This window comes from Drosophila persimilis, unplaced genomic scaffold (assembly GCF_003286085.1).
Source record: "Drosophila persimilis strain 14011-0111.01,24,50 unplaced genomic scaffold, DperRS2 tig00000000-arrow-pilon, whole genome shotgun sequence".
NCBI classification, from domain to species: Eukaryota; Metazoa; Arthropoda; class Insecta; order Diptera; family Drosophilidae; genus Drosophila; species Drosophila persimilis.
Window position 1 is genome coordinate 3368895 of NW_020825288.1, and position 22883 is coordinate 3391777.

At 47.1% G+C, this 22883-nt stretch overlaps 4 protein-coding genes across 7 annotated transcripts in view; 1 reads left to right on the top strand and 3 right to left on the bottom strand.

Moving 5' to 3' along the window:
• Positions 1-9: 9 nt before the first annotated feature.
• On the bottom strand, positions 10-1451 carry LOC6595087 (26S proteasome non-ATPase regulatory subunit 13). Its single transcript, XM_002020113.2, has 4 exons — positions 1288-1451; positions 1119-1232; positions 528-1058; positions 10-472 (listed from the first exon to the last, which is right to left on the bottom strand). Exons 1-4 carry the CDS (start codon positions 1395-1397, stop codon positions 79-81), a joined length of 1149 nt encoding a protein of 382 aa, XP_002020149.1. The 5' UTR covers positions 1398-1451; the 3' UTR covers positions 10-78.
• Positions 1452-1876: 425 nt separating this feature from the next.
• Positions 1877-3026, top strand: LOC6595086 (ubiquitin-like domain-containing CTD phosphatase 1). The gene is made up of 2 exons (XM_002020112.2): positions 1877-2067; positions 2120-3026. Exons 1-2 carry the CDS (start codon positions 1905-1907, stop codon positions 2920-2922), a joined length of 966 nt encoding a protein of 321 aa, XP_002020148.1. The 5' UTR covers positions 1877-1904; the 3' UTR covers positions 2923-3026.
• On the bottom strand, positions 2972-7884 carry LOC6595085. The gene is made up of 8 exons (XM_002020111.2): positions 7214-7884; positions 5596-6015; positions 5342-5531; positions 4900-5134; positions 4591-4771; positions 4306-4519; positions 4048-4245; positions 2972-3990 (listed from the first exon to the last, which is right to left on the bottom strand). The coding sequence occupies exons 1-8, from the start codon at positions 7386-7388 to the stop codon at positions 3027-3029; spliced, it is 2577 nt and encodes an 858-aa protein (XP_002020147.2). The 5' UTR covers positions 7389-7884; the 3' UTR covers positions 2972-3026.
• A 4897-nt stretch (positions 7885-12781) lies between these two features.
• The window catches only part of LOC6595152 (proteoglycan Cow), a 40048-nt gene continuing 29946 nt past the window's right edge, over positions 12782-22883 (bottom strand). The window contains exons 5-11 of one of the 4 annotated variants that reach the window (XM_026984477.1): positions 19639-19787; positions 18590-18798; positions 18410-18529; positions 18246-18342; positions 17791-18180; positions 16582-16719; positions 12782-15361 (exon numbers count right to left, since the gene is read on the bottom strand). In XM_026984477.1, coding sequence (XP_026840278.1) covers positions 15255-15361; positions 16582-16719; positions 17791-18180; positions 18246-18342; positions 18410-18529; positions 18590-18798; positions 19639-19787 — 1210 coding nt within the window. In that variant the 3' untranslated portion in view covers positions 12782-15254. Of the gene's footprint in view, positions 15362-16581; positions 16720-17781; positions 18181-18245; positions 18343-18409; positions 18530-18589; positions 18799-19638; positions 19788-22883 lie in introns of all 4 variants that reach the window. The other 3 variants (XM_026984475.1, XM_002020106.1, XM_026984476.1) reach the window with 3 other exon arrangements.

Sequence of the window (22883 nt, forward strand, 5' to 3'; positions counted from 1 at the left end):
CACAAATAATGACTTTAGATGGGTTTTAATTAAATACAAAGGCATTTACGCAAATGGAAATCAAGATCAAACTTAAGCCTAGTTGGTGAGAATTTCAGCTGCACGGTTCTCCATTAGCTTCTCCATGCTCGTGATCGATCCCATCCAGGAGTCCAGGGTGCTGGCCATGCCGGCGATCTGGTTGCGGTTCAGGACGCGGGGTTGCACCCACGACATGTTTACGACGCCAGCCACCTGATCGATCTCGCCGCGCACCAGATCCAGGGCCAGGGCTTTCATGATCAGCAGCTCCACTTCCTTGGCCGGCAGTTTGGTCTCATGGGCAATGTCCGTAAAGGAAATGGCTCGCTGAATGGCCGATCGCTTGAATGTCATCTCCATCAGACAGAGCAGAGAGATCTTCTGGCGCAGCTTGACCTCCTGGGCAGCCAGATCGGGAATCTTTGACCAGATCTTCTTCATGTCATTGAATCTGTGGAGTACAACGATTAGCTACTAGCCCACGGCTATGATATGGTTCTACGTACTTGTTGATATCGCCGGTGTTAAATGCCTTGAGCAGGTCCACCAGCCACACGTTGTCAGTGCCCTGCAGCGACTCCAAAATGGGATGCGCCAGCAGCTCGCCAATGTTATAGACGCCATCGCCGAGCAGGGCAGCCAGTCCCAGGAAGAATGCCTGCTGTGCCCATTGGTCGCGTGGGTAGTCGTCGAGCGAGCAGCCCAAGAACTGCAGGCCGCATCGGTAGTAGTCGCTGTGCTTGCCCACACGGCGATAGTACTGCGAGGCGAGCATGTAGTATTTGCCGTGAACGGGCGTCACGAAGCCGGCCTCCTCCAGGACATCGCGCAGCTCCTCGATGATCTTCTTGGTGGAGTTCAGGTCGTTCAGATTTGTGAGATAGAGGTTGCCCTGCATGACCTGCAGGTACCACACAGCCTCATCGCAGATCTTGACTTTGTCCTTAATTTTCTCGAGGAATTCGATGGCCTCTGCTTTGTCGCTAATGTTGTCCACGACTACTTCGAGAATTTGGATCAGACCATACGGGTTTATTCTGTAAATCAATCAAGATATATGTGAATCTACAATTGTGCCAAGTCATGGGGGGACTCACTTTGTTTCAAAGGTGGAAAGGAAGTTCTGGTAGAGCTGCAGCAGCGCCGACTCGTCCTGCAGCGATTCATGGCGCACGAATGTCACCAGCTTGATGGTCAGCTCGTTCCACAACCTGTACAAATTCGCAAATTATATCAAAACTCTTGGGCCCATTAGTTTATGCTTACTTCTCGTTATGCAGCTCCTCGATGAGCGTCCACTCGGCAGCAAGATCTTTGTTTGTAGTCTTCTTTTGCAAAGCCAAGTAAGCGGTGACGGTCGCCTGTGTGTTGGACATTTTCGTTGCTTTTATTCCGGAGCTTTATCAAATAAAATATATTTTTTTTATTTCCAAGCTACAAAAATTGCAAATCACAATCGCCGACGCAGCTGTCAAATTTGACATTGCGTTAACAGCACCATTAGTGTTGCGCCTAACAGTCTCCCAGCGTTGCGTTAACAGCACAATCTGTTTTGCGCCTAACAGTCTCACAGCGTTGCTTTAACAGCTTATTGCTTTCTTTCGTTTTGTTTTTTTTAGATTTTTCAGCAAATAAAGATTACCTTAGAGTAAAGCATTGTTAATTTAAAATTAAAATGCTTCGATTTTGGGGCATAGGATACCATATTACCATTTAATTGTTGTTAAAATTAAACAACATTGCAGTAGATCGGGTTGACAGCAGCTGTAAAATCACTGCTGAAATACCTCTACTGACAGCTGTTTTTCGTTTATACAAATTTTCTCGCGCAAAAATTTGCAACAATTTTCGCACCGAGTAGATTAGCCTATGTTTGTGCGACCATGAACGAAATTAAGGAAGTGGTTGTTGTTGTTAAATGGAGCGGCAAGGAGTACCCGGTAGACCTGACCGACCAGGACACTGTCGAAGTGCTGCGTCATGAGATCTTCCGCAAGACACAGGTGCGCCCGGAGCGCCAAAAACTATTAAATCTGAAGTACAAAGGTAATTGCCATGTACGACTCCAAAAACCTTCGTCTACAATCTGATCTTGCAGGAAAAACCGCTGCGGACAATGTAAAGATAGGTGCCCTGGAGCTGAAGTCGAATTTCAAGCTGATGATGGTCGGCTCGAAAGAGGCGGACATTGAGGATGCTTGTCGCTTGCCCGAGGATGTGGGTGAAGTGGTGGATGACTTCGATGACGCCGAGGAGCGCGAAGAGTCCGTGGAAAACTCGGCAGTGTATCTGGCCAAGGTGCAGCGTCGCGTCCGCGACTACAAGATAAATGAGCTGTCGCCGCCTCGCGAGGGCAAGAAATTGCTCGTCCTGGACATAGACTATACGCTCTTCGATCACCGCTCGCCCGCAGAGACAGGCTCAGAACTGATGCGCCCGTACTTGCACACGTTTCTCGAATCCGCCTATGTGGATTACGATATAGTGATCTGGTCGGCCACCAGCATGCGCTGGATTGAGGAGAAGATGCGTCTGCTGGGAGTGACCAACAATGACAGCTACAAAATTATGTTCTACCTCGACTCGAATGCGATGATCTCAGTGCACGTTCAGGAACGCGGTGTTGTGGACGTTAAGCCCCTGGGCGTCATCTGGGCCCTCTACAAGCAGTATAACTCCAGCAACACCATTATGTTCGACGACATTCGCCGCAACTTCCTAATGAATCCCAAGTCCGGCCTCAAGATACGCCCCTTCCGGCAGGCTCACCTCAATCGCGCCACGGACACGGAGCTACTGAAGCTCGCGGAATACTTGCGCAAGATAGCCCTTCACTGCAAGGACTTCAATTCGCTGAACCATCGCAAGTGGGAGAGCTACCATCCCAAAAAGAACTCCTGAACAGCCAGCCGCCTGAACATTTGTCTCAGTGTTCCGCTTCGATTGTATGTAAGATTCGCATTAGTTTATTAAATTAAGATGCATTTTGTACGCGTCCCAGACAATTATAGTGTGTATCCGCCCTGGTCCGCCCAGTGCACGCGTCTAGCCTCTAGGTACTCCTCGTGCAGTCGCCGCCGCTCCTCCTCCAGCTTGGCCAGGCGTCTGTACCGCTGCAGCACCATGCCGCAGCCAAAGAGCATAGCCACCTGGCAGATGAGCCAGAAAATGAACAGCGCAATCAGCAGGCTCTGGTTCATGCACACGTTATCGAGATGCAGCTGGTCGTCGATGCCAGCAATCAGCAGCACGCCCCGCTCTCCATACATGTAACTGTTGGCGTTGGTCTGGTCCGGACCGTGAACGCGAAGATTGTAGTTAAGCGGCAGCTCCATCTGCGCACTCGCGTTGCCCATGGGAGGAGTAGTCGTTGGTGTTGTCGTGTTGGTGGGCAAATCCGGCAGGACATCCACAACTGTCGAGATGTACACGGGATTCTGCACTCTCCGCTGCTCTAGCTGCCGCTCCGGCTGCTCCACCTGGCGCCTGTGACGATGCCAGGTGTCACTGCTGTGGCCCACACAGTTGCTAGGGGAGCACCTGTCCACGCAGAACCGGATCTTCACATCGAAATTGACGTTGGCGGTGCCGGAGAACTTGAACGCATGGAAGCGGGCTCGCAGCATACTCCTGGAGTGTGTGCGAACGCGCTCCAGGGCCGGAAAGACACTGGCATCGGTGGGACAGCCGCGCTCGTCGATTAGCAGCACGTAGTTCTCGTTATCCTGCGTTTTGGCCACCAGCGAGGTCGCTCGGAAATCCGGCAGTGGGGCCAGCTGCAGCTCCAGATGCTCTGCCAACTGATGCGGGCTGTATTCAGCCACGATTTGGAGCTCCAGATTCTGGCCAATTTGCACGTCATTCGTTTCGTGCTGGTGCGAGAGGTCGACTATCTGGAGCGTGATCTTGGGATGCGGCTGGGGTCCAGTGGTGCTGTTGTAGTGTACCACTCCCTCGTGGGGAAACATGCTGCGAGAATAGAGGCATTAAGAAAACAGTTTTCTGTAGACATATGGCGTCGCTTACTGCTCGGCATATTCCACCGAGGACTCCAGAGCAATGGCACTGGGTACGTGCTCCGAGGCGTCCACACTGCTGTCCCGCACAGACACGCCCAGCGAGGCGGTGGCGTTGCTCTGGATGCAGCCGACTTTGATGAGTCGGTCTCCTTGGGTCTGTACATTCGGATTGTTCTGTATGACCACCAAGGCGGAGACAAATGTTCTAGAAAGAGTACAGTTCTTGGATAGAGGAAATACACCTATGTAGAAATGAGAGGTTTACCTCTGGTATGCCTGCGTCATTTCATAGGCCCGCAGGATACCGCATCGGTTCTCCTTGACCTCGCTGCCAATTCGTAGCGTCAAGAGGACACTGTCGTTGCCCGTTCCGCGTGCCAGGCAGTCCTTCGAGTGCATGCTGGCATAGATCTTGCCGGCAAACCAGTCCTTTGGGTTGTACCTGATGCTCATCTCCTCCCTCGTGCAGAAGACTTGGACTTTTTGGTAGCAGAAAATGTGTACATATTCTTGAGTAAGTATTGGATTGGCTATATACATATGTACTCACCATTCAGGCACTTAACCCGTCGCATATAGACTGAGTTATCGCGAAGCTTCAGGCTGCGCGGACCCAGCGAAACAATGTCCTCCGAGTGTAGGAGGCACTCGGAGAGGATGAGCTGGTTCACATAGTGGAAGGAGACCCCCTGGCAGTAGAATTTGGACTCGTGCGAGCACAGCGCCTGACACTGCAATACGAAAGGGTCATCAATCAATCATTCACTTGCCATCCCAATCGATTACAATCATAATGCGCGACAGCCGAACCACGACGAGCCGGGGCCAGCCCGGGACAGAGACAGAGACAGAGACACACCTCTTTCTGGGTTAGGCCCAAATATTTGGCTTCCGCGTAGATGAAACTGCTGTTGGCATAGAGCTCGTACGAGCAGTTGTCGCTCTCTATGGCCCGCTCGTGGCACTGGTTCTCCATGTACTCCTCATCGTAGGGTGCCGCCCTGAAGGCATCTGGCTGGATGGTCTTGTCCCTGTCGCTCAGCATGCACCGCCCCAGGCGTGGCGAGGGACTGGGACCCACATCGTTGCGAAACCTGTGGCGGATATTGGAATATTGTCAAACGGTTTCAGCTACTATTCGTTTAGGCTAGAACCCCCCGAATCGTATCTCTGGGTGATTTATGACTTCGCTTTGGGGGGCCACAGCCAGCGATGATGTCATAATCCGGTGAAAAGCCTCTGGCATGCATTAAAAATGCATAACAAAGGCAATTAATTTCACCAGAATCGCCGACAATTACCGCTCACGATTGTTCCGATACGAGGGGGCGAACGAGGCCGAGAGGCATTTGAATTGGGTTTCGAAGAAACATCTCTCGGCGCACTCACGACGCGTGACCAGCCGCGAAATGGTCTTCTTGCTCTGAAAAACCAGCGTGCTACCGGGAATTTTGGTCAGCGCCCACAGACGACCTTTGCACGCATCGGGAACTGCAAAAAATTAGAAGTTAGCCAAGGTCGGTAACGCCCTCGTGTCCGGCTGTAGATGGCTTACCCCTCAGGCAGGTCTTTTCGTAGAACACGGCCTCGGCATCGGCCACCAGCGGCAGTTCCCCTGATATGGCCAGATAGCGGGAGGTGCGCTCAAAGTAGGAATACCCATAGCACTCGTCCGTGTCCAACAGATGCACATAGGCAATGCAGTCGGGATCCTCGTCGCAGATGCGCCAGCACATCTGACTAGCCGGCGGCTCCTGGTCTCCATTCTGATTCCCGCTACGGCGATCCCAATCCTGATCCGCACTGCGGCGATCCCAATCCACACCTCCGCTGCGTCTATCCCGATCTTTGAACTTGCTGCCCGGAGGCGGTGCATAGATCAAATTTCCCTCGCTTAGATGATCGAGCGGCGGTCGGAATCCCACAATCTTCTGGAGCTGCATCTGATGCAGCGGACATTTGAGTAGCAGGGCAGCTGTGGGGGAAGCGAAACGGTAAGAATTTGATGCCCGATAAGGCGCTAGATCTGTGGAATGTATATCCGAGGTACATATTTTAGAGGTACTACGAGTACGTAGTACGAGTATGCCTGAGATGAGGGCCACGCATGACTGGGAATCAAAACATTTTTCAAATTGCTGAGCATTCATAATGTCTGCGTTTGTTGCATATCAATTACTACTTAGCTGAGGGGATGTCTACAGTTGGTACTATATAAAAATATATACCCTATACTGTACCTTTATTACTGTGCATCAATTAATGTGGAATCTTTATGCATAACTGAGCAATGAGAAAATCAATCATGTACGAGTATCTAGAGGCTAAAGCTAATACATTCTATTAAACTGAACTCATTATAGTTTCCCCTATAAAACTGGATAATAAATTGATGGTTGGGTTTATAGATTCATTCTAATATTATAATGATTGAACCACAGGAAAATATGGGACTTTTACAAGTTGCATGGAGATGTAGGTTCGAAAAAGGGGGGTAGTGGTCAGAGAAATAGTGAAACATATATTTATAGATAGAACTGCTCCTCCACATTATTCTCACCTAATCCAAAAATGGACAATTAATCAGCCTGATGCTTGTTTATAACTAAAAAAAAGAGACTGAATTAGTTTTTTATTTCCTTAATTGATAATTACCGAGTTTTTTCTTGTGACACTATGCCTATGACCATGTTTGTCATAGAACCACAGAGATCTGATAATTTGTACTGAAGCCTTGATCTATTTAAGGCATACCTCTCAATGATGTTGTAGTTTCAACAGATTTATCTAGTACCTCAAACCAAGGTATTTCCTAGCCATTACTCAAATTATTGCAAGCTTGTTCTCAGAATTTCTATGTAATATATAAATAAATCTAATAACAGCTGACATGCACATCTCTCATACTCTGTCTGGCACTCGCTTGTAAATTGATCTGTGTAGCTTAGGTTTTGGTTTTCCACTTGGCCATTGAATGCAAATTGCAAGTGCAAAACTGATTGGATCGATGCATCTTCACCGCTCTCTCGCTCGCTCGTTCTCTGGGATTACATCAGTTCTAAAACTTTTGTGAAAATTCCAAATGAAGTGCGTCAAAGCTGCCAATTAGCGGCGCCCGGCCCCCGAGAGAAGGAGGAGGAGGAGTCTGTGTCCGAAATATTCGTGTAACTTACCGCTGGAATGTGGATGCAGCATTAGGAATATCATGGCTATGGCTATTTTGCATAGCCACGGGGCCGTTGAAGCTGATTGAGGCATTGTTTTTGGTGGCTTTGTTGTTAGAGTCGCTGCAGCATGTTCGTGTAATAAATAGTAATTGATTTTAGGCCAGAATTCATATATACACATGCACAGGAACACAGATGCACAGATCCACTGATACACAGATACAGAGATACAGAGATACACTTTTTGGTTTAGTTTGCCTTTGGATGTTTGCGGGCTATGTTTGGCACAGTTTAGCACGTGTTTGCCGCCCAATCGCCTGCGGATTAAACCCTTTATGTATTTACATATGCAAACAGGCCAGGAGCCCTATCCACCCTTTCAGAGTCCGAATCCGTGTCCTGTTAAGCCAACCCATGAATTATAGATTTGCCCAATTTGCAGATGTGGGCCACGCGGGCATCGATGCGCTAATTATTCGCAAACACTTTCACATATTCCCGTTCATTGTATTGTTTATTTTTTGCAGTTTTTCCGAATATTGTTTGGCTTTGACTCTGGCCTTTTCCATTAGCCAAATGAACTTTGCATGCGGTTTGGTGTTCGATTTTGTTATTATAACTTTTGTGAGTATTTTATTAGTTATACGTATTTGCTTGTTTGTAGTTTTTGTAGCTGCACGTCTGACTCGCGCGGCTCTCGACTTGCAAATAGCTCTGGCACTGATCTGGGGGTCTGAGTCGAGCGATCCCTCAGAGCGCCAGGTGAAGTCAGAGATACAGCCGAACACACACACTCACAGAGAGAGAGAGAGAGATAGCCTCACACAGCTACACAGCCGCAGATGCTGTGTATGCAAATGGCCGTAGAAGCGGGGGAATATAGCCATATAGCCGATCGAGCGTCGACGTCGGGGCTAACCGAGCGTATGAGAAATTTCATGTCAACGTCGCGACGCTGAGATTGCTGATTAGATCGCTGGAGTGTATCCGAGCAGCCACCGAATTGCTCGCTGGCTCGATTTCAATGTGCAATAAACAAAACTATTTAACGCTCAGGGAACCAGAGGGACGGGCGGGGAGCGGGTATAGAGCTGCCACATGCGTGCCGTGCCTCCACCTCCAGCTCCACTTCCATCTCACAGGTAATGCCCCAGGCTTGTATCTATCAAATACCCATCGCATCTAGCCATGCATGTTAGACTCCGGCTCCCGTCTTTCCGTCTGTTTGCACAGTTGCGCCCAGCATCGGTTTGTTGCTGTATTCAATGGCACTTTTAACAGTTCAGTGGTTTTGGCGTTGACAACGTCTGTTTGCCTTTTGTTGATGCCACTGCTGGATGTTGATGCCTCTGCTGCCTGCTGCCTGCTGCCACTGTCAGTTGCTTCCGAATGATAAATTGTTGGCTCTCGTTTATGCCATGACGTTTGCTTCTTCCAAGTGGCATAGTCCCCTGGGGCTAGGGTTCTGCTGCAGTCAATTGTTGAACTAAACTCTAATTAATACTCGAACTCGCAATGGTACCAATAGCTACCCCAACTAGCCTTTAATTAGTGTGTGATTAGAGGGGTTGGGTGTGTGGCGAGCTGTGCGTGACCTTTGCGGTTGCCACTTGGGGACATGTAACTTATTGGCAAGTTGGCCAAGGCCGTTGGGGGGCTCCATCGCTTCATGGATTGCGTAGCCATTGCCACAGCGACCCAAGAGTCTTGCTTGAGCGACGATATGGCAGCTATTTCGTTTGACAGAAGACGGCAGACCCGATTACCTAACCTTATATGGGACATTTGGCTTGAGGTAGGTTCGAAAAGTATTGCACATATATAGAAAGTGGTAGAACAATTGAGGGACGGAAAACAATACCTATTTACGGGTAACCTAATGGAAGTTACCTCAGTACATGTAATTATATGAGCTATAGGTCGAGATCATTATCATTCTTCAACTAATCCGCACTTACATATATGCATGTTGAATTTAGACAAGTTTTGAAATGGATGATACAAGTCTGGAGTTTTTGGCTACATTTCCATTAGTCCCAGTCGACATTTAACCTAACTTTAAATTCTAAAAGCATATATTTTTTTGAGTAGGTGAGTTCAATAAGCAACTTACCCGTAAACACCAGTGAACACGTCGATAGTAGCAATAGAAAAAATTACGAGTAGGAACAGGACTGTTCCTGTTCCAAGCGGGATCCCCAGCCTTTTTTCCTTCTTGTCATTGGCAATAAAGAGAAGATTAAAATGGACAAATCGGTATTTGGCATAGAATCAGGATCTAGCAGTAAGGAGAAGATTCAACTGGAGAAGCGACAGCGTGCTCTGGCACCAACCCTGGAGGACATCCAAGGACATCCACACCTAGTTCTTTGTGTTCTGGTTGGGTCTGGGCGTGCTCTCGACTGCAGGGCTTTGCATCGGGCCTCTACTTGGGCCCTCACATCGCCAGCGTCACGATGGCCGCATACCAGTGCAATTCGCTCCAGTTCCCGAGTCCTCCCTATCCGGATGACATTATCTGCCCGGCGGAGCCGTATGGGCCATTATATCGAAGGTACGACTGGAGGCATTTCTTTGGGGTACTGGAGTCGCTCTGGGACTCTCCTCTCTACTTGATGGCCAGGGCGGCATATTTGCACGGCTACGATCCTGATGATGCCGAGGACCTGGTCGAGCTCGAAGCCCTGAATGCTGAGAAGGACAGGAAGAATCTTTGCCTGCTGGACAAGTGCAAGCTGTTCGTGAAGCGCGTGGCGAAGAGCATCAAATTCTTTGAAATCCTGGCTTTGGCGACCTATCGTTGATCGTTGTAGTTGTTGCTTTTAATGAGGCGCTGATGAAGACAACCCTGGATCAGCTGGCCCGGCTGCCGTACTTTGGAAGTGAGTTGAAGGACGTAGTGGAGATCTTCCTGGAGTACAAAAAGGAGCTTCCCCATCGCCATGGCGCTGAGGTCTTCGATGACATGACAGTCAAGATCTTGCAGACATATGGCATTACATTCGTTGGCTTTTCAATCATTTTAATTATAAACATCTTGGCCCAAAATTATCATAAGCGGATACACAAGTAGATTGTGTAACTTCCCTTATTAATTATGTATAATCGAGAATAAATGAGCTGCAAAACTCCCATATATTCTGCATGGCAGTGTCGGGTAAATGTCACAGTTTCTTATATTTTATGACCATCTTCAGGCTGGACGGTAGGCCCTACATAACATTCTTTTGCCTCTTGTCGTGCTTTTTTTTTGTTGTTTGGCCTGGACACACTGCGTATACGTAATAATTCATTGGGCCCGCACACGACATGCAATAACTGCGCAATAATTGCAGGCTGCATGCAACTGCAGGCAGTGCACCGTCCCCGGTGCCCCTGTGCCCCTGTGTCCCTGTGTCATGCCACCAAGCAAAAAATAAAGAAGGGGTCGAACAATGTAAAACATTTAGTAGCGTGACACGGGGCAAGAATGTTGCACCAACATCAGCAGTAGAATCAGTAGCAGAAGCAAGAGCATGCCAGAAGAATTTGGGGTAAGTTTAAAATTTTAACGCTTTCGAAATAAACAAAAAGCTGCCGCAACAACAAAAGCATCAGAAGAACAGAAGCAACAGCAGAAGCAGGGGCAGTGGAAGCATTTACGAGTTTATTTCAAACGCCCGCAGCTCGACCCACAAAAGTTTTCCGTATTCACCTTGAACTATAAACCCGGAGTGGGTCTGAGAGTGGGTCCGAGAGTGTGAGTGTTGTACCATGTGTGTGTGTGCTTGTTGTATGTTGGTTTTGGGGCTGGTGTCAACGAAAACACGCACACACACACACACAAAGAGCAACATCAGCAACAATTACAACATGCAGCAAGGGGCGGGACGGGGCCATGCGATGCCTGAATGACGCATGAAAATAAAAGTTGCACACTGCAGCGCACACAACGAAATAATAAAACATGGCCCAGGCCCAGCCCCGACACATGGCAAAGTTGGGCCTAATTAAAAATGCCAAAAAGTCAGAGTCAGAGGTTCTCCAGAAGCCGGCAGCGGGAGCGGAGGGAGCTCAGACAGAACAGGCAGGGGCAGGGGCAGGGGCAGGAGGCAACAATAAAGCACACTCTCATGTCTGTGTGACATGAAAGCTTTTGAGCCGTTGCCGGCCTGTCTGGGCGGAAGGAGATGATGGAGAGGGTGAGTTATGTGTGGACCACCAGCCTTGCCACGCAGCCAGGCGTTGCATGCAACATGTCACATTGTTTGATTCACTGAATTATGCAAATGAGCTGGCCAAGAGCACAGACGCACTCACCAGTTGCAGACACACGGCCAGAGATTGCTTATGCTGCCTAAATAGTTACCAAACAAACAGCAGCAGAGACCAAAAATCTTGGCCAGTTAACAGGAAAACAACTAGTAAGTGTAAGCCAGTCCAAGGTAGAGACTGCAAGATATCCTCTAATATACATTTGATCCAGATTCCGCATACTAAACACTAGATAGACGACTTGGAGATGCTCTCAGTAAGTATTGTGATTCGGTCTACGGAACTACGGAGACCAAAGGTTAATCTGTCTCTTGTAAGTAGCTCCTGGCACTACTTATAGCCCTGCCAATTCCTAGTCGAATGTTGGGATACTTCTAGATATCGTGGCCACTGAAAATCGAATGCGGTCTCCTCTGCCTTCTACTCTTTTGTGCCAACGAAGAACAATGGGTATCAAAATAATCGACCAGCACCAGCAGCAGTAGCAGCAGTGAACTTTGAGTGACTGACTGACTGACTTCACTAAGACTGCACTTTGACTGCAACTTTGCTGGGGCACGACACATGTGTCCCCAAACCCAAAGCCCACTTGTGTCTGTGTGGGTGTGTGATTCAGATTGTGCATGTGTGCTGTTTAATTGTCGTGGCTGGGAGCTTGTCGCCGGCAACTTCCGGCTGGAACGCCATGCCAAAGTTGCCGCCGGTCTGTGCACCCTTGACACCACTGCCAACAGCGAGCGTCCCCCACTAACTGGCGTGTGAACTCGTTGGCGCTGCCGTTGCCGCTGACTTTGCTGTGCTCCATATCCCCCCACTAAAAGACCCCTTCCCGCCCCAGTATGTGTCACATTTGCAAACTAAAATTTATTTAAATCTGCGCCATAATTGTTTTTTGTGCGCCTGTTGCGCGTCGTGTCGCCCTCGTTGACTTCTTCTTGGCTTTGTTGCTGCCATTTGGTTGTTGTTTCATCGTTGTTTTGTTGTTTTTTGTTTGCGCATAAAATTAGCTCAGTAAATTTATTGTTAGCCATTCGCATTCTTGGTGGATCTTGGTGCTGCTTGCCGCTTGCCGCCTGTGTTCTGGAGCCCCGTTTAAATGTCACAAGTTGGCAACAATTTGTTTAATGTTGTCAGCAAGTCAACTTGCACGCGCCCCACTGGACATTCGTTTGCCCAAAAGTCACATAAAAGTTAGTTCGAAGCATATAAATATTTGTACAAAAATAGCCAAGAGTTTGGTTTGGTTTGGTTTGAGCCAGCAATAGAAAGGAATGCGGTCTTTGGGGGGCCGCAGATCGAAGCTGTAGCAAAAGACAGGAATTAAATTGCATTAAATAATATTTATTGGTTTCATCATCATTCCACATACAAAGTATAAACGATATCGTAGTTAGTTAAAACGAAAACCTCTGCTATCGAATCGAAACAAATATGTTTTACGTACGTATTTAGTAATAGTTTCAAAATTGCAAATTATTTCCTGTTTTGTGGGTTGGCTTTTGCGTTGCGTGGATTAAAAGTTTGTAAATATAGGGCGCTAGGAAATCATATTTAAATACAGTTTATATCGAGTGCAGGTTGGGGGGCCAAGGGTCCGCAAATGGGGGGATTCCGGTTTTATGTGTTTGTGTGTTTTCGGTTTCGCATTATCGTTTTCGGTTGTGGCTTCCCCTTGGGCTCTCTAGAATTAATGCAATTTGCATAATAATACACAAGTACATAAATACATACATAAATACAATCGTAATCGTAGTACATAGTCAGTTTATAGGGTGTTCACCACACATACAATAATTTGTTTAGTTTGTTTTTGTTTTTATTTTTTTTTGTATTTTTTGTTTGTTTTTTGTTTTAAATGCAGCCGAAAACAGATTCATCTCCGCGCTTTCGCTGGATCTCAAAATGATTGTTTTATAATGTTTTCTGTTAGTTGGTTATAATCGTACACGTACTCGTACATTTTTGCTATAATTAAAAAGTTTATTCATATGCATTGGTTGTTTTTGTTTTTGTTTTTCGTTTACTACAATTGGCTATATAATTTCGTTTTGGTTGCAAGCATTTCTTTATATTTATCATATTCGCTCATAAACATGTTAAAAACATTGATTCTCCTCTGATTCATCTCCGACTGTCTTCGAGAATATATTGAAAAAAGGTTGATTTAAAATAAATTAAGGATGAACTACGTCTTGTCGATCTGCTGTTTGCTGTTGCTGCCACTTAATTATGCCACTTATATACTTACATATTAAACATATTATATATTTATTTGTATATGCATGTGTAAGCTGTTGCTGAATCCTTCGTCCTATCCTCCTTCACGTACGCTTATGTTTTATATATTATTTATTCGTATGGATTGTGTTTGTATGTGTGTGTGTGTGTGTGTGTGTGTGTGGTAAATTTCATTGCTCTACCGGAAATCGGTTGCAGTTTAAGTTTTGCCCAAAATACAAATGTGTTCGCGTGTGGGTGTGTGTGTCTGTGTTTGTGTCTTATTGAGACTCGGTTAAGATAGAAGCAAGTGCTACGTTTTGCCCTGGCAGGTGCTGACACAAATGATTATTATTTTGTTTCTTAACAAAGCAATGCCAATGCTAATGCCGTTGCAGTTGCATTTGCTGTTGCCCAAAAGCCTCAAGCCATTGCCCTAGCATTCTCGGCATTCTCTCACTATATATCTGGGGAAGTAACACTAAGTGAACGCGTCATGAGTTCGGCTCCACACTAAGTACTACACAAACTACTCTTTGGCCACGCGTTGACTCTGAATCTGCAACACCGATTGGGTCGGGCCATTACGCCATTATGCTTCCGATTCCGATTCAGACCGCCACTGTCCGGTAGTCGTCATTGTTCATGTACATATAAACTGCTGCTTCAATGCTTCATTTTTCAAAAACTTATCACATAAATTTTTATATATTTTTTGTTTTGTTTTGTTTTGTTTTGGGCGGAATTCTTAGCGTGTGTCGTGTTTTGGCTTGCGCGAAAGCAGAGTAGGACAGATGTGGGCGGGGGAGGGCGGCCAATAATTGTATATATCTAATGCATCTTAACTTGTCTCAAAAGGCTAAAGTAGACGGATTTGCTTGCGATAACGGAAGCAAGTAAAATGGCCGTTCAACCATCCGTACAAACGGCCCTGATACGTGGTAACGAAAAGGGAAAAATGGGGCTTCCTGGTGCTGCTGATTGGTTGAACAAATTGTTTGGGCGGATGGATGGATGCTGTGTGTGTGTGTGTGTGTGGAGGGGGCAGGCAGGGGGGGTCTAGGGGTGGCTACTACGATTTGCGTGCAATGCGCCCCCAACTATGCCACAGTTTTTCTTTGGTTTTGCTCCCGCATGCACCTTCCTGGCGGTTGCTCTTGCGGCTGTCCGATGATGTAGTAATTCCTTCATTTTATCCAGCGAGTGTGGGTGTGTGGGTGTGTGTGTGGCTCGTGGTATATGTATGTGTGAGTGGTTTTTCTGCTGTTTGCTATTACGTAGTTTCTATTCAAAAACGCTTACTTGGCTACTGCACATTTATGTTTCGGTTTCGGTTTTTGGGCTTGGGTTTTCGCTTTTCGTTTTCGCTTTTCGCTTTTGCTGTTGATTTTGCTTCGTTTTTTTTTCTTACTTCCATTTTCGGTTTGTTTGCTTTCATAATAGTAATAATAATAATATTAATTTTCTTTTATAACGCTGGCGGCCCAATGGCGCTTCGCTGATTGGCTGCGCCAGGGCCCAGGGCTATCAATTTCCCCAGCCGGGTTCCATCCTCCATCCCCCGGTCCGCGGTCGCTTAGAAGACCAGCATCTGATCGGCGCTGCCCTCCGCGCTGTCCTCGTCGTCGGCGCCCTCATCCTCGTCATCGGAAGTGAGTGATGCGGCGTTATTAACCACGGACTCTGCTTGGATTAGACATCAAATTAAAATTGGTGGGCGTCATAAAATACTTGCTTATTCATCGACCATTTTGGTGTGCTAATGAAGGAGCAGGATAGCTTTCCCGTTTCCCCCTCTATGTCCCGCAGAGAGGGTACTTTGCCTAACGGCTGGAGTCTCTTCTGCCCACACTCATGCGTTATGCATGGCGTATACTTGATATGAATAGTTAAACTCAATTATTGATCCCCTATTACCCGTGGGCCTGCCTTTAACAACCTTAAGTGCAGGGTTAAATCTGCTTAAGCTGACGGCCAGCCCAGGCATTGAATCCGGCTGGGCGATTCGTGTAAGTGGATTACGTATCCGCAGTGGAGTGCGAGAAGTTTTCGTTGCCGATAGGCTGGCATTGGCACTGGCCCTGGCACTAGCACTGCGGCAAAGAACTGGGCTAAAGCCTGGCTTAAATGCTGCCATTTCAATGCAGCTATAAGCCAAGCGCTCAGGTGGCCAATCCATATGAAACTAACCAAAGGAGCTCTGGTATATATGTTTTTTTTTTGGCAGTTATCCGCATAAATTGGCATTTCAGCCAATGTAAACCACCAGGGATTACTCTGGAACATAAAAACCTGCATAGCTTTTTATATTTAAACACTCAAAAGATAAACGACAACGTGTTCGTTTTTGATCCTGGCAGCTTCTGCATGGAAGACATTGTGCTGCTATATGGAACAGCTTTGATAACTGATGTCGGGTGTTTCATCATTAAAACCCGTGCGCTACTAATCGCTTCTTTATAGTAACCCTAGTGCAACTACTAGTTCTTCATTGCTACTTGCTACAATCCTTCCGCTGCTTCTCGCTCCTTCATTAGAGTCCTTCAGTTCTACTCGCTCCTCCATTGTTATCGTATTTTCTCGCTTCTTTGTTGGTCTACAGGTTTCTACAATGAACCCCGTAGGCTGCCTCATACTTAAGAACTGTTTTGCATCTTTCCTTCGCTGTTCTCTGAAGGAAACCCGACGTGTACCTTTTTCTTTCTTACTCGCTCATTCCTGCTGAAGCATTCCTGCCCCGGACTGTTCTATCATTCAATTATTTCTGCCTCTGATCGCTCCTTCAGTGGACCGTTTGTAAAACTTTGTGGGCTTTCCTTATACCCGTATTCCCACACCGAATGTTTATGTTAAGTGTTTATAGCCGACTAGTACCCTGGATAGTATACCCCCCCCGTACTCACCGCAGTTGGGCTTGCCGCGTGTGCGGGTGTTGGCGAACTCCACTCCGTGCTTGTCCACGCACCAGCAGACCCCCACCGAATTGTGGCACTGGGTGGGCTTGTAGAATCCCTGGATGTCGCAGTCTGGGGCGTAGGCGCCTAATTAGTTTACGTCGGCAACAATAGGCATTCGGCATTCGGCGGCAGCGACGGCGGCGTAGGAGGAGTAGGAGTAAAAGAGGTATGCCACATTTTAGTAAGTCAGAGTAATTGACAGGGGCTGAATGGGGTAGGGGGGGGCAGTGGGGTAGAGTGAAAAGCGGCACAAGCAAAGTTGTTGTTATAGTATTCTATTTTGATGTTTGTGGGTCGTGTGGCAGGATAGGCACAAAGAAATAGAAAGAGAAAATTATATAGTTAAAGTTTAGAAAAAGCAAACGCAAAAGCATTGGGCATGGCCATGGGCATGGGGCATGTGGCGAGAGCGGAGCGGGAGGGTTTAAAAAAGTTCTGTGTTGTTGTTAAAAGTGTTTAATTTGCGGGCTTAAAAAAGTTGCGTTTGGCTAAGAGATAGAGAAAGAGGAGAAGGGGAGTGAGAGTGAGAGACGAGAGCTAACAACAAAAGCAGAGCGCGAAAAAAGGTTACTCCTATAAATCGCTGGTGTTTCTATCTGTAGCTGTATCTTTATCTATGAGTGTCTGTATCTGTATCTGTGTGTATCTGTTTGTGGCAAGTGTTGGTGGAAGTGTGTCAGGGTTTTCTATTTGGCTGTCAGGCGCCTAATTATAGTTTGAAAAGGGTTTTCCAACGAGTGTGTAAAGTAAGAGTAAGAGTAAGAGTACGAGTAAATTGTGTGAAGCAAACAAAGCGCTCTGTGGAAGGTGGAAAGTGGAAAGAGGCAAGAGGCAAAGAGGGAGACAGAGCTGGCATATAGTAGCAAATACAAAGATATAGAGAGAGAGAGAGATAGGTAAAGAGCAGTAGTGTAAGTAACGAAAAACCAACTGAAACAGAATTACTCTTTTTGCTACCCTTTAATTCTTTTTTTCATTTTTTTTGGGGCTTAGTTTTGCGTGGTTGTTTATTGTTGTTGTTGTTGTTGTTGGGGGTAGGAGGGGGGGATAAACGAAACCCAAAGACCCCCGCACAACTCATACGAATACATAGAGAGAACATAGAAGTAGTTAGTGTTATGTAGCTAGAGAAATGTCCACCTGTACCTATCTCACCTGCAAAGTCGCCGGCGATTCTTCGTCGCACCGCAGCGCATGGGCGATCGGTCTTCTCGAAGCAGCGGCACCATTCCCGTGTGTTGATCGCACTGTCCGTGTCCAGGTCGCAGGTGTCGATGAAGGGCTTGATGCAGCGCTCGTTCTGGTCGTGCTCCAGGTCGTACATCTCCTGCAGCGACAGCAGCCCGTCGTTGTTCAGATCCAGATGGCCGAACATCCACTTGGCCTCCGTCTTGCAGGCGGGCGGGAAGTGGGCCTTGGACTTCTGGCTGTGCTGACGGCGCTTCTTGCTGTCGGCCATGATCACGGAGAACCAGTCGAGCAGACGGTTGCCAATGGCGGTCAATTGCTGCGGCTTGCACTCGGCCGATTTCGAGGGATATCCTGCTGTTAAGGATGATAAGATGGTACTTTTTTTGGAGATGCAGCTGGCAGCTGGCAGCTGGCCTTACCATTCAAATTGCTATTCTTGTTGAACTTTTGCTGCTGCTTCTCCACCACCTCGTTGTAGTTGCGCATCTTGTGCTTGTCCTCCTGGTACTTGGCATCCTGCCAACCGATAGAGAAAGGAAGTGCGTGAAGGAAGACGTCTTCGTATGCAAAACCCCGGACTCACCTTCTTGTAGGCCGTGTACTTCAGATACTTGTAGTGCTTGTTGTCGTACTTGATCTCCTCGGGCGTGAAGGTGTACTGCGCATTGATGTGGTTGTAGTGCCGGTTGTTATCCTCCTTGTCCTGCGGGAAGACACACACAAATCAGACCCCACGCCGAGGCTCAACCAAAAACCAACTTACATTCATGATCGTGTTGAAGTCGTTGGTGTTGCCACCCATGATGTTGCCGCTGTTCATCATGATGTTGTTGTTGCTGCTGTCCTTGTAGGCCTGCTGCTGCTGCTGCTGTTGTTGCTGTTGCTGCTGTTGCTGCTGCTGCTCGAGGCTGATCTTCTTGTTGTACTTGTTGTAGCCGGCGATGCGCTGCAGCCGCTTTCCATCGACATTCTCTGGAAAATGAGGCAAAACGAAAATGGAAAATGGAAAATCGCAAAATGGTGGTCATAAAATCGCTTGGCTAGGCAAACTTTTCCCTGGCCAGCCAACTGTTCAGCGAGCCATCGTTTCTACTTTATGTATGTATTTTCCTTTCGTGCCACAACAAGAGCTGCCTGGCAGTGCTCTCTCATCTGTGAAAAATTGAGAATTAACGCTGCCTCCTGGCTGCCTCACCGAGTGGACGCCACTCGTTCTCATCCGCTCATGAGAGTGGAGGAGAGAGAGAGAGAGAGAGGCACAGAACAGCACAATGGGCGTCGGAACAATGGGCGGCTACTTGTTCGACGGCCTATTAAATATTTAACAAGTGATATGCTCGGCGAAAATATTTAAGGCCAAAAGCCTTTGTTTGGTAATTGGAATTTTTAATTGCCAGACTTGAATAAATCGCGCGGATTGCCAGCGGCAGCGGAGGGTGCACCACCACACACCACACCCCACCACACCAGATACCCACCACGTACACCGTTTCTGTAGCATACTTCGGTGGGTAAATGACTCCCGACTCTGGCGGGCAGCCTAAGCCTGTCGCAAAATATGCATGCAATTTATTCTGTAGTCTGTCCACAGACAGAGAGGCCCGTCCCCATCCCCAGTCCCAGTCCCATTCCCAGTCACAATCTGGCCGCTTGCCAGGTTCAGGACCAGGCTCAGGCTCATTATGCGGCCTGCCCCTGGAGCTGGGTCTCGGTTTGGGACTCGGGTTGCGGTGTGGTGTGGTTTGGCTTGTATTGTATTTGTTTCGGAATTTCCAGTACGTTTTTTTCTGCCGTTTGTTAGAGAGGACTTACCCTTGCAGGGACAGAATCCCTTGCAGGCGATCCGTATGGTTGTCGAATGTATGCAATTGTGATAATCCAATCTGCATAGTGATGAGTAGGTCCTGTTGTCGGCGCCACACAGGAACGTCGGCTTGGCCACAGGACACGGCTTGCAGTTGCTGTACGGCAGCAGACGAGTGGATTTATGCAAAGAAAGAGAGCAGAGGTAGACTTAGACTTAGAGGGAGAGAAGTCATGAGAAATCAGAGAAGTAAAGCTCGAGAGGGCGCAACAGCAACAAATAGATGACATGCAAAATTAATTTTTATGCAAATGAAGTCTACGTTGGTTTTTTTCTTCTCCAGCTTCCATTCTTATCCAGGAGTCCCCAGGTAGGTTCAACGGGAGAACTCTCCTGGCACTGTCCTGCTGACCAGGACACACCGGCGGGTGTGTCCCCGTCTTCCTGCTTATACATTTATTTAAATATTTATTTAATACACGCCGCACGCACGCTCAGGCAAACAGTCGAGCCATGAGATTGGTCAGGAAGTTGTACAGGACAGGACAAGACGGGACAGGCACAGGTCGTGCCCTGCCTCAAACTTTATTTAATAATTTGTGCAAATATTTAAACTGCCAACAGGCTTCCAGTGAGACCGAAAAAGGGACATTGTACTACACATATATTAGATAAATATACGAATATTGTAAACGTCTTTATATCTATGGCCAGAGAACCTTCTATTCGAAATCTATAGATACATAACATTCCTGGTTATCATATAGGGTATCTGCATACTGGCTACGTATCGGTGTACTGCATTATCTTTAATATTGATTTAATTTATAGAATACAAGGATTACAAGTTGTTTTACAGGGGCTGCTTAAGGTGGGAAACCACAATGATGAGCATATGAATAGGAAACGTTATCGTATGAATGACTTTTAATATGCCTGGAACGCCTGACCTGACTTTCATGAGCCCTTAAAGGCCACTATTGCTGCCACTCTTGGTTTTAAATTGCAACATCATAATTGGACCCCAATCAATGCAGCAATGTATCTTTTATTCATTCTCTGTGCGGCCATTTGCAAGAAATAATTTACGCCACTGTACCACTTTGCGGCACTCTTTTTTTGCCCCACATTAAAAGCCAACAAAAAGATTAATTCAATTAATTGCTGGGCACCGCCACTGCCACTGCCACTGCCACTGCTGATGCTGATGCTTCTGCTACCGCTGTTCCTGCTACTGTTTCTGCAGTGGCTGTCCATTCATTAAAAAAGGCTTTAGGTTGAGGCTTTTATCAGTTTTTATTGCCCACACACACACGCACACAGACACAGAGGATGGCCCAGAGGAGCACTCCTTTCTCCCCTGTATCCCCCAATATATTTCATAATTTTATTTCGAAATATATGTATGTGTATATGCAATGTTTTCCGTGTAATTTGGGGATTTTTTTCCCCCGTGTTTTTTGCGCGTACTCGTACGAATATCAAATGCATTTGGCGTATAATTTTTTCCCATACTCTTCTGTCGGACCACTGAAAAGAAAGTAATTTTCCTAATTGGCCCAATTTGCCAGTCATTATTAGGGGATTGTATTGGTATGTAAAATATTAATTCCAGTTTCCGGTCGGCGAATCAGATGCTGAACAGAATAGTGCTTTCCCATAATTACCGCTCGGCAGGAATACAAATGGAAATCTCAATTGTTATTGCAATTTCTCTTAGCTATTTGTGTTTGCTCTCCAAACCAAATGCTATGCATTTTGTATAACAATAAATAGTGCCTTAATACTATTATTTAGGGCCAAAGAAAATAGCCAACAAATTGAATAAAATGAAAGGAAGGTTGCATTTGAGCTTGTGGCTGGGTAAACCTTTTGTGTCTTTTTTTGTCCAACATTTTGCATGCAGTCGCCACTCAACCTGGCCAATTTCGTTGCAGAGCCAAAGTAAACGAACCAATGGCCAAAAACCAATACAAACGTATAGCTATATATTTTTGTGTGTGTGTGTGTGCCTCACTTTTAATTAAAAATTCTCTCGCATGTTCTTTTGCACGCTTCCGCTTGGAGTTCTGTTTGCTTCCCTCTGACGGATTGTTTATATAAATTTAATGAAATTCTTAGGGGCAAGTAAATAGTAAGACGAATAAATTGTGCCATGCAACAAACGATGCCTCATCGTTTCGGCCACATCCAGTGACAGGAGCTCCGAGAGCGGCATCATCACAGGGCTGCCATCTTGAATGGCCTTTCCGCCACAGGAGCTGCGGTTGCTTTGCACAAATTGCCCATCAAATGGCTGGCCACATGCCGTTTCCCTGTGTCCCTGTGTCCCTATGAAAAATGTGTAAATTTTTACTCAAATATTTGCTTTCAATTTTGCCACACAGCCCGACCCAACTGGGTTTTCGGGGGCAGGACTCCCTTTGAGCTGCTGTTGCTGCTTCTGCTGCTGCTTCTGATGCTGGAGCCGACAGCTTCATGTGCATAGACCACAAAACAGCTCAGTGGTTTCGAATAACTGCCAGAGACAGGCAGCATGTGGCACACACGCCCATGCCCATGCCCACGCACACACACAGTGGAATATCTGAGTTGTGGCTGAGGTGAGGTGAGAGCTGAACTATGTGGCACTTGCCACCGCTCCGAAACCCGCTCGATGGCATGGCATATTGTTACAGCAAACAATGCCCGCCTCACACATGAGTTATGACTGGATCACATTCGGTGCCGCCTGCCGCCTGCCTGCCGCCTGCCTTGCCTTTTGGTCTGGTCTATTAGAAGTGGCCCCGTTTCCGAGCAGGGAGTGACCCCTTTGCCAAAGCAAATCCTTTGTCTGACATTTGCCTGAATGGAAAGATGAGAGCTAGAGCAGGAGCAAAGGCTCCAGCCGCCTGCCGCCTGTCAGGCCCCGATGATGAGTAGGAAATGTTGGATCAAACTATTGATTTTGCCCCCTGCGTGGTGGGGCACACTCCGCAGACGGCATTCATATTTCATGCCATTGACATAGATACTCTCGCCACACAAATGTATGCATAAAAGGGAAATTTCCGTGAAAGCAAAATTGAAAAGAAAATTCGTGCACATAGGAAAAAATGTCAAAAGCCATTGTTAATGTCAGCGCACTGGGACCCGGACCCGGACCCGGACTCGTGATTTGCCTATAGATTGATTTTTACACTCAGACAAACACACCCAGTCACAGACACGACACTTTTGGGGGCACGGATGAGGGCGTGGCTGTTTGGAAAAT

Excerpts from the sequence above, each read along its gene's own strand:
- LOC6595087 (XM_002020113.2), bottom strand. The coding sequence starts at position 1,397 with ATGTCCAACACACAGGCGACCGTCACCGCTTACTTGGCTTTGCAAAAG. Across the intron at positions 1,233-1,287 it reads GAGGAGCTGCATAACGAGAA|GTTGTGGAACGAGCTGACCA; the intron begins GTAAGCATAAAC and ends GAATTTGTACAG. Across the intron at positions 1,059-1,118 it reads CTTTCCACCTTTGAAACAAA|AATAAACCCGTATGGTCTGA; the intron begins GTGAGTCCCCCC and ends ATTGATTTACAG.
- LOC6595086 (XM_002020112.2), top strand. The coding sequence starts at position 1,905 with ATGAACGAAATTAAGGAAGTGGTTGTTGTTGTTAAATGGAGCGGCAAG. Across the intron at positions 2,068-2,119 it reads ATTAAATCTGAAGTACAAAG|GAAAAACCGCTGCGGACAAT; the intron begins GTAATTGCCATG and ends CTGATCTTGCAG.
- LOC6595085 (XM_002020111.2), bottom strand. The coding sequence starts at position 7,388 with ATGTGTATATATGAATTCTGGCCTAAAATCAATTACTATTTATTACAC. Across the intron at positions 4,520-4,590 it reads ACGGGTTAAGTGCCTGAATG|TCCAAGTCTTCTGCACGAGG; the intron begins GTGAGTACATAT and ends GCTACCAAAAAG. Across the intron at positions 4,246-4,305 it reads ATGACGCAGGCATACCAGAG|AACATTTGTCTCCGCCTTGG; the intron begins GTAAACCTCTCA and ends TACTCTTTCTAG.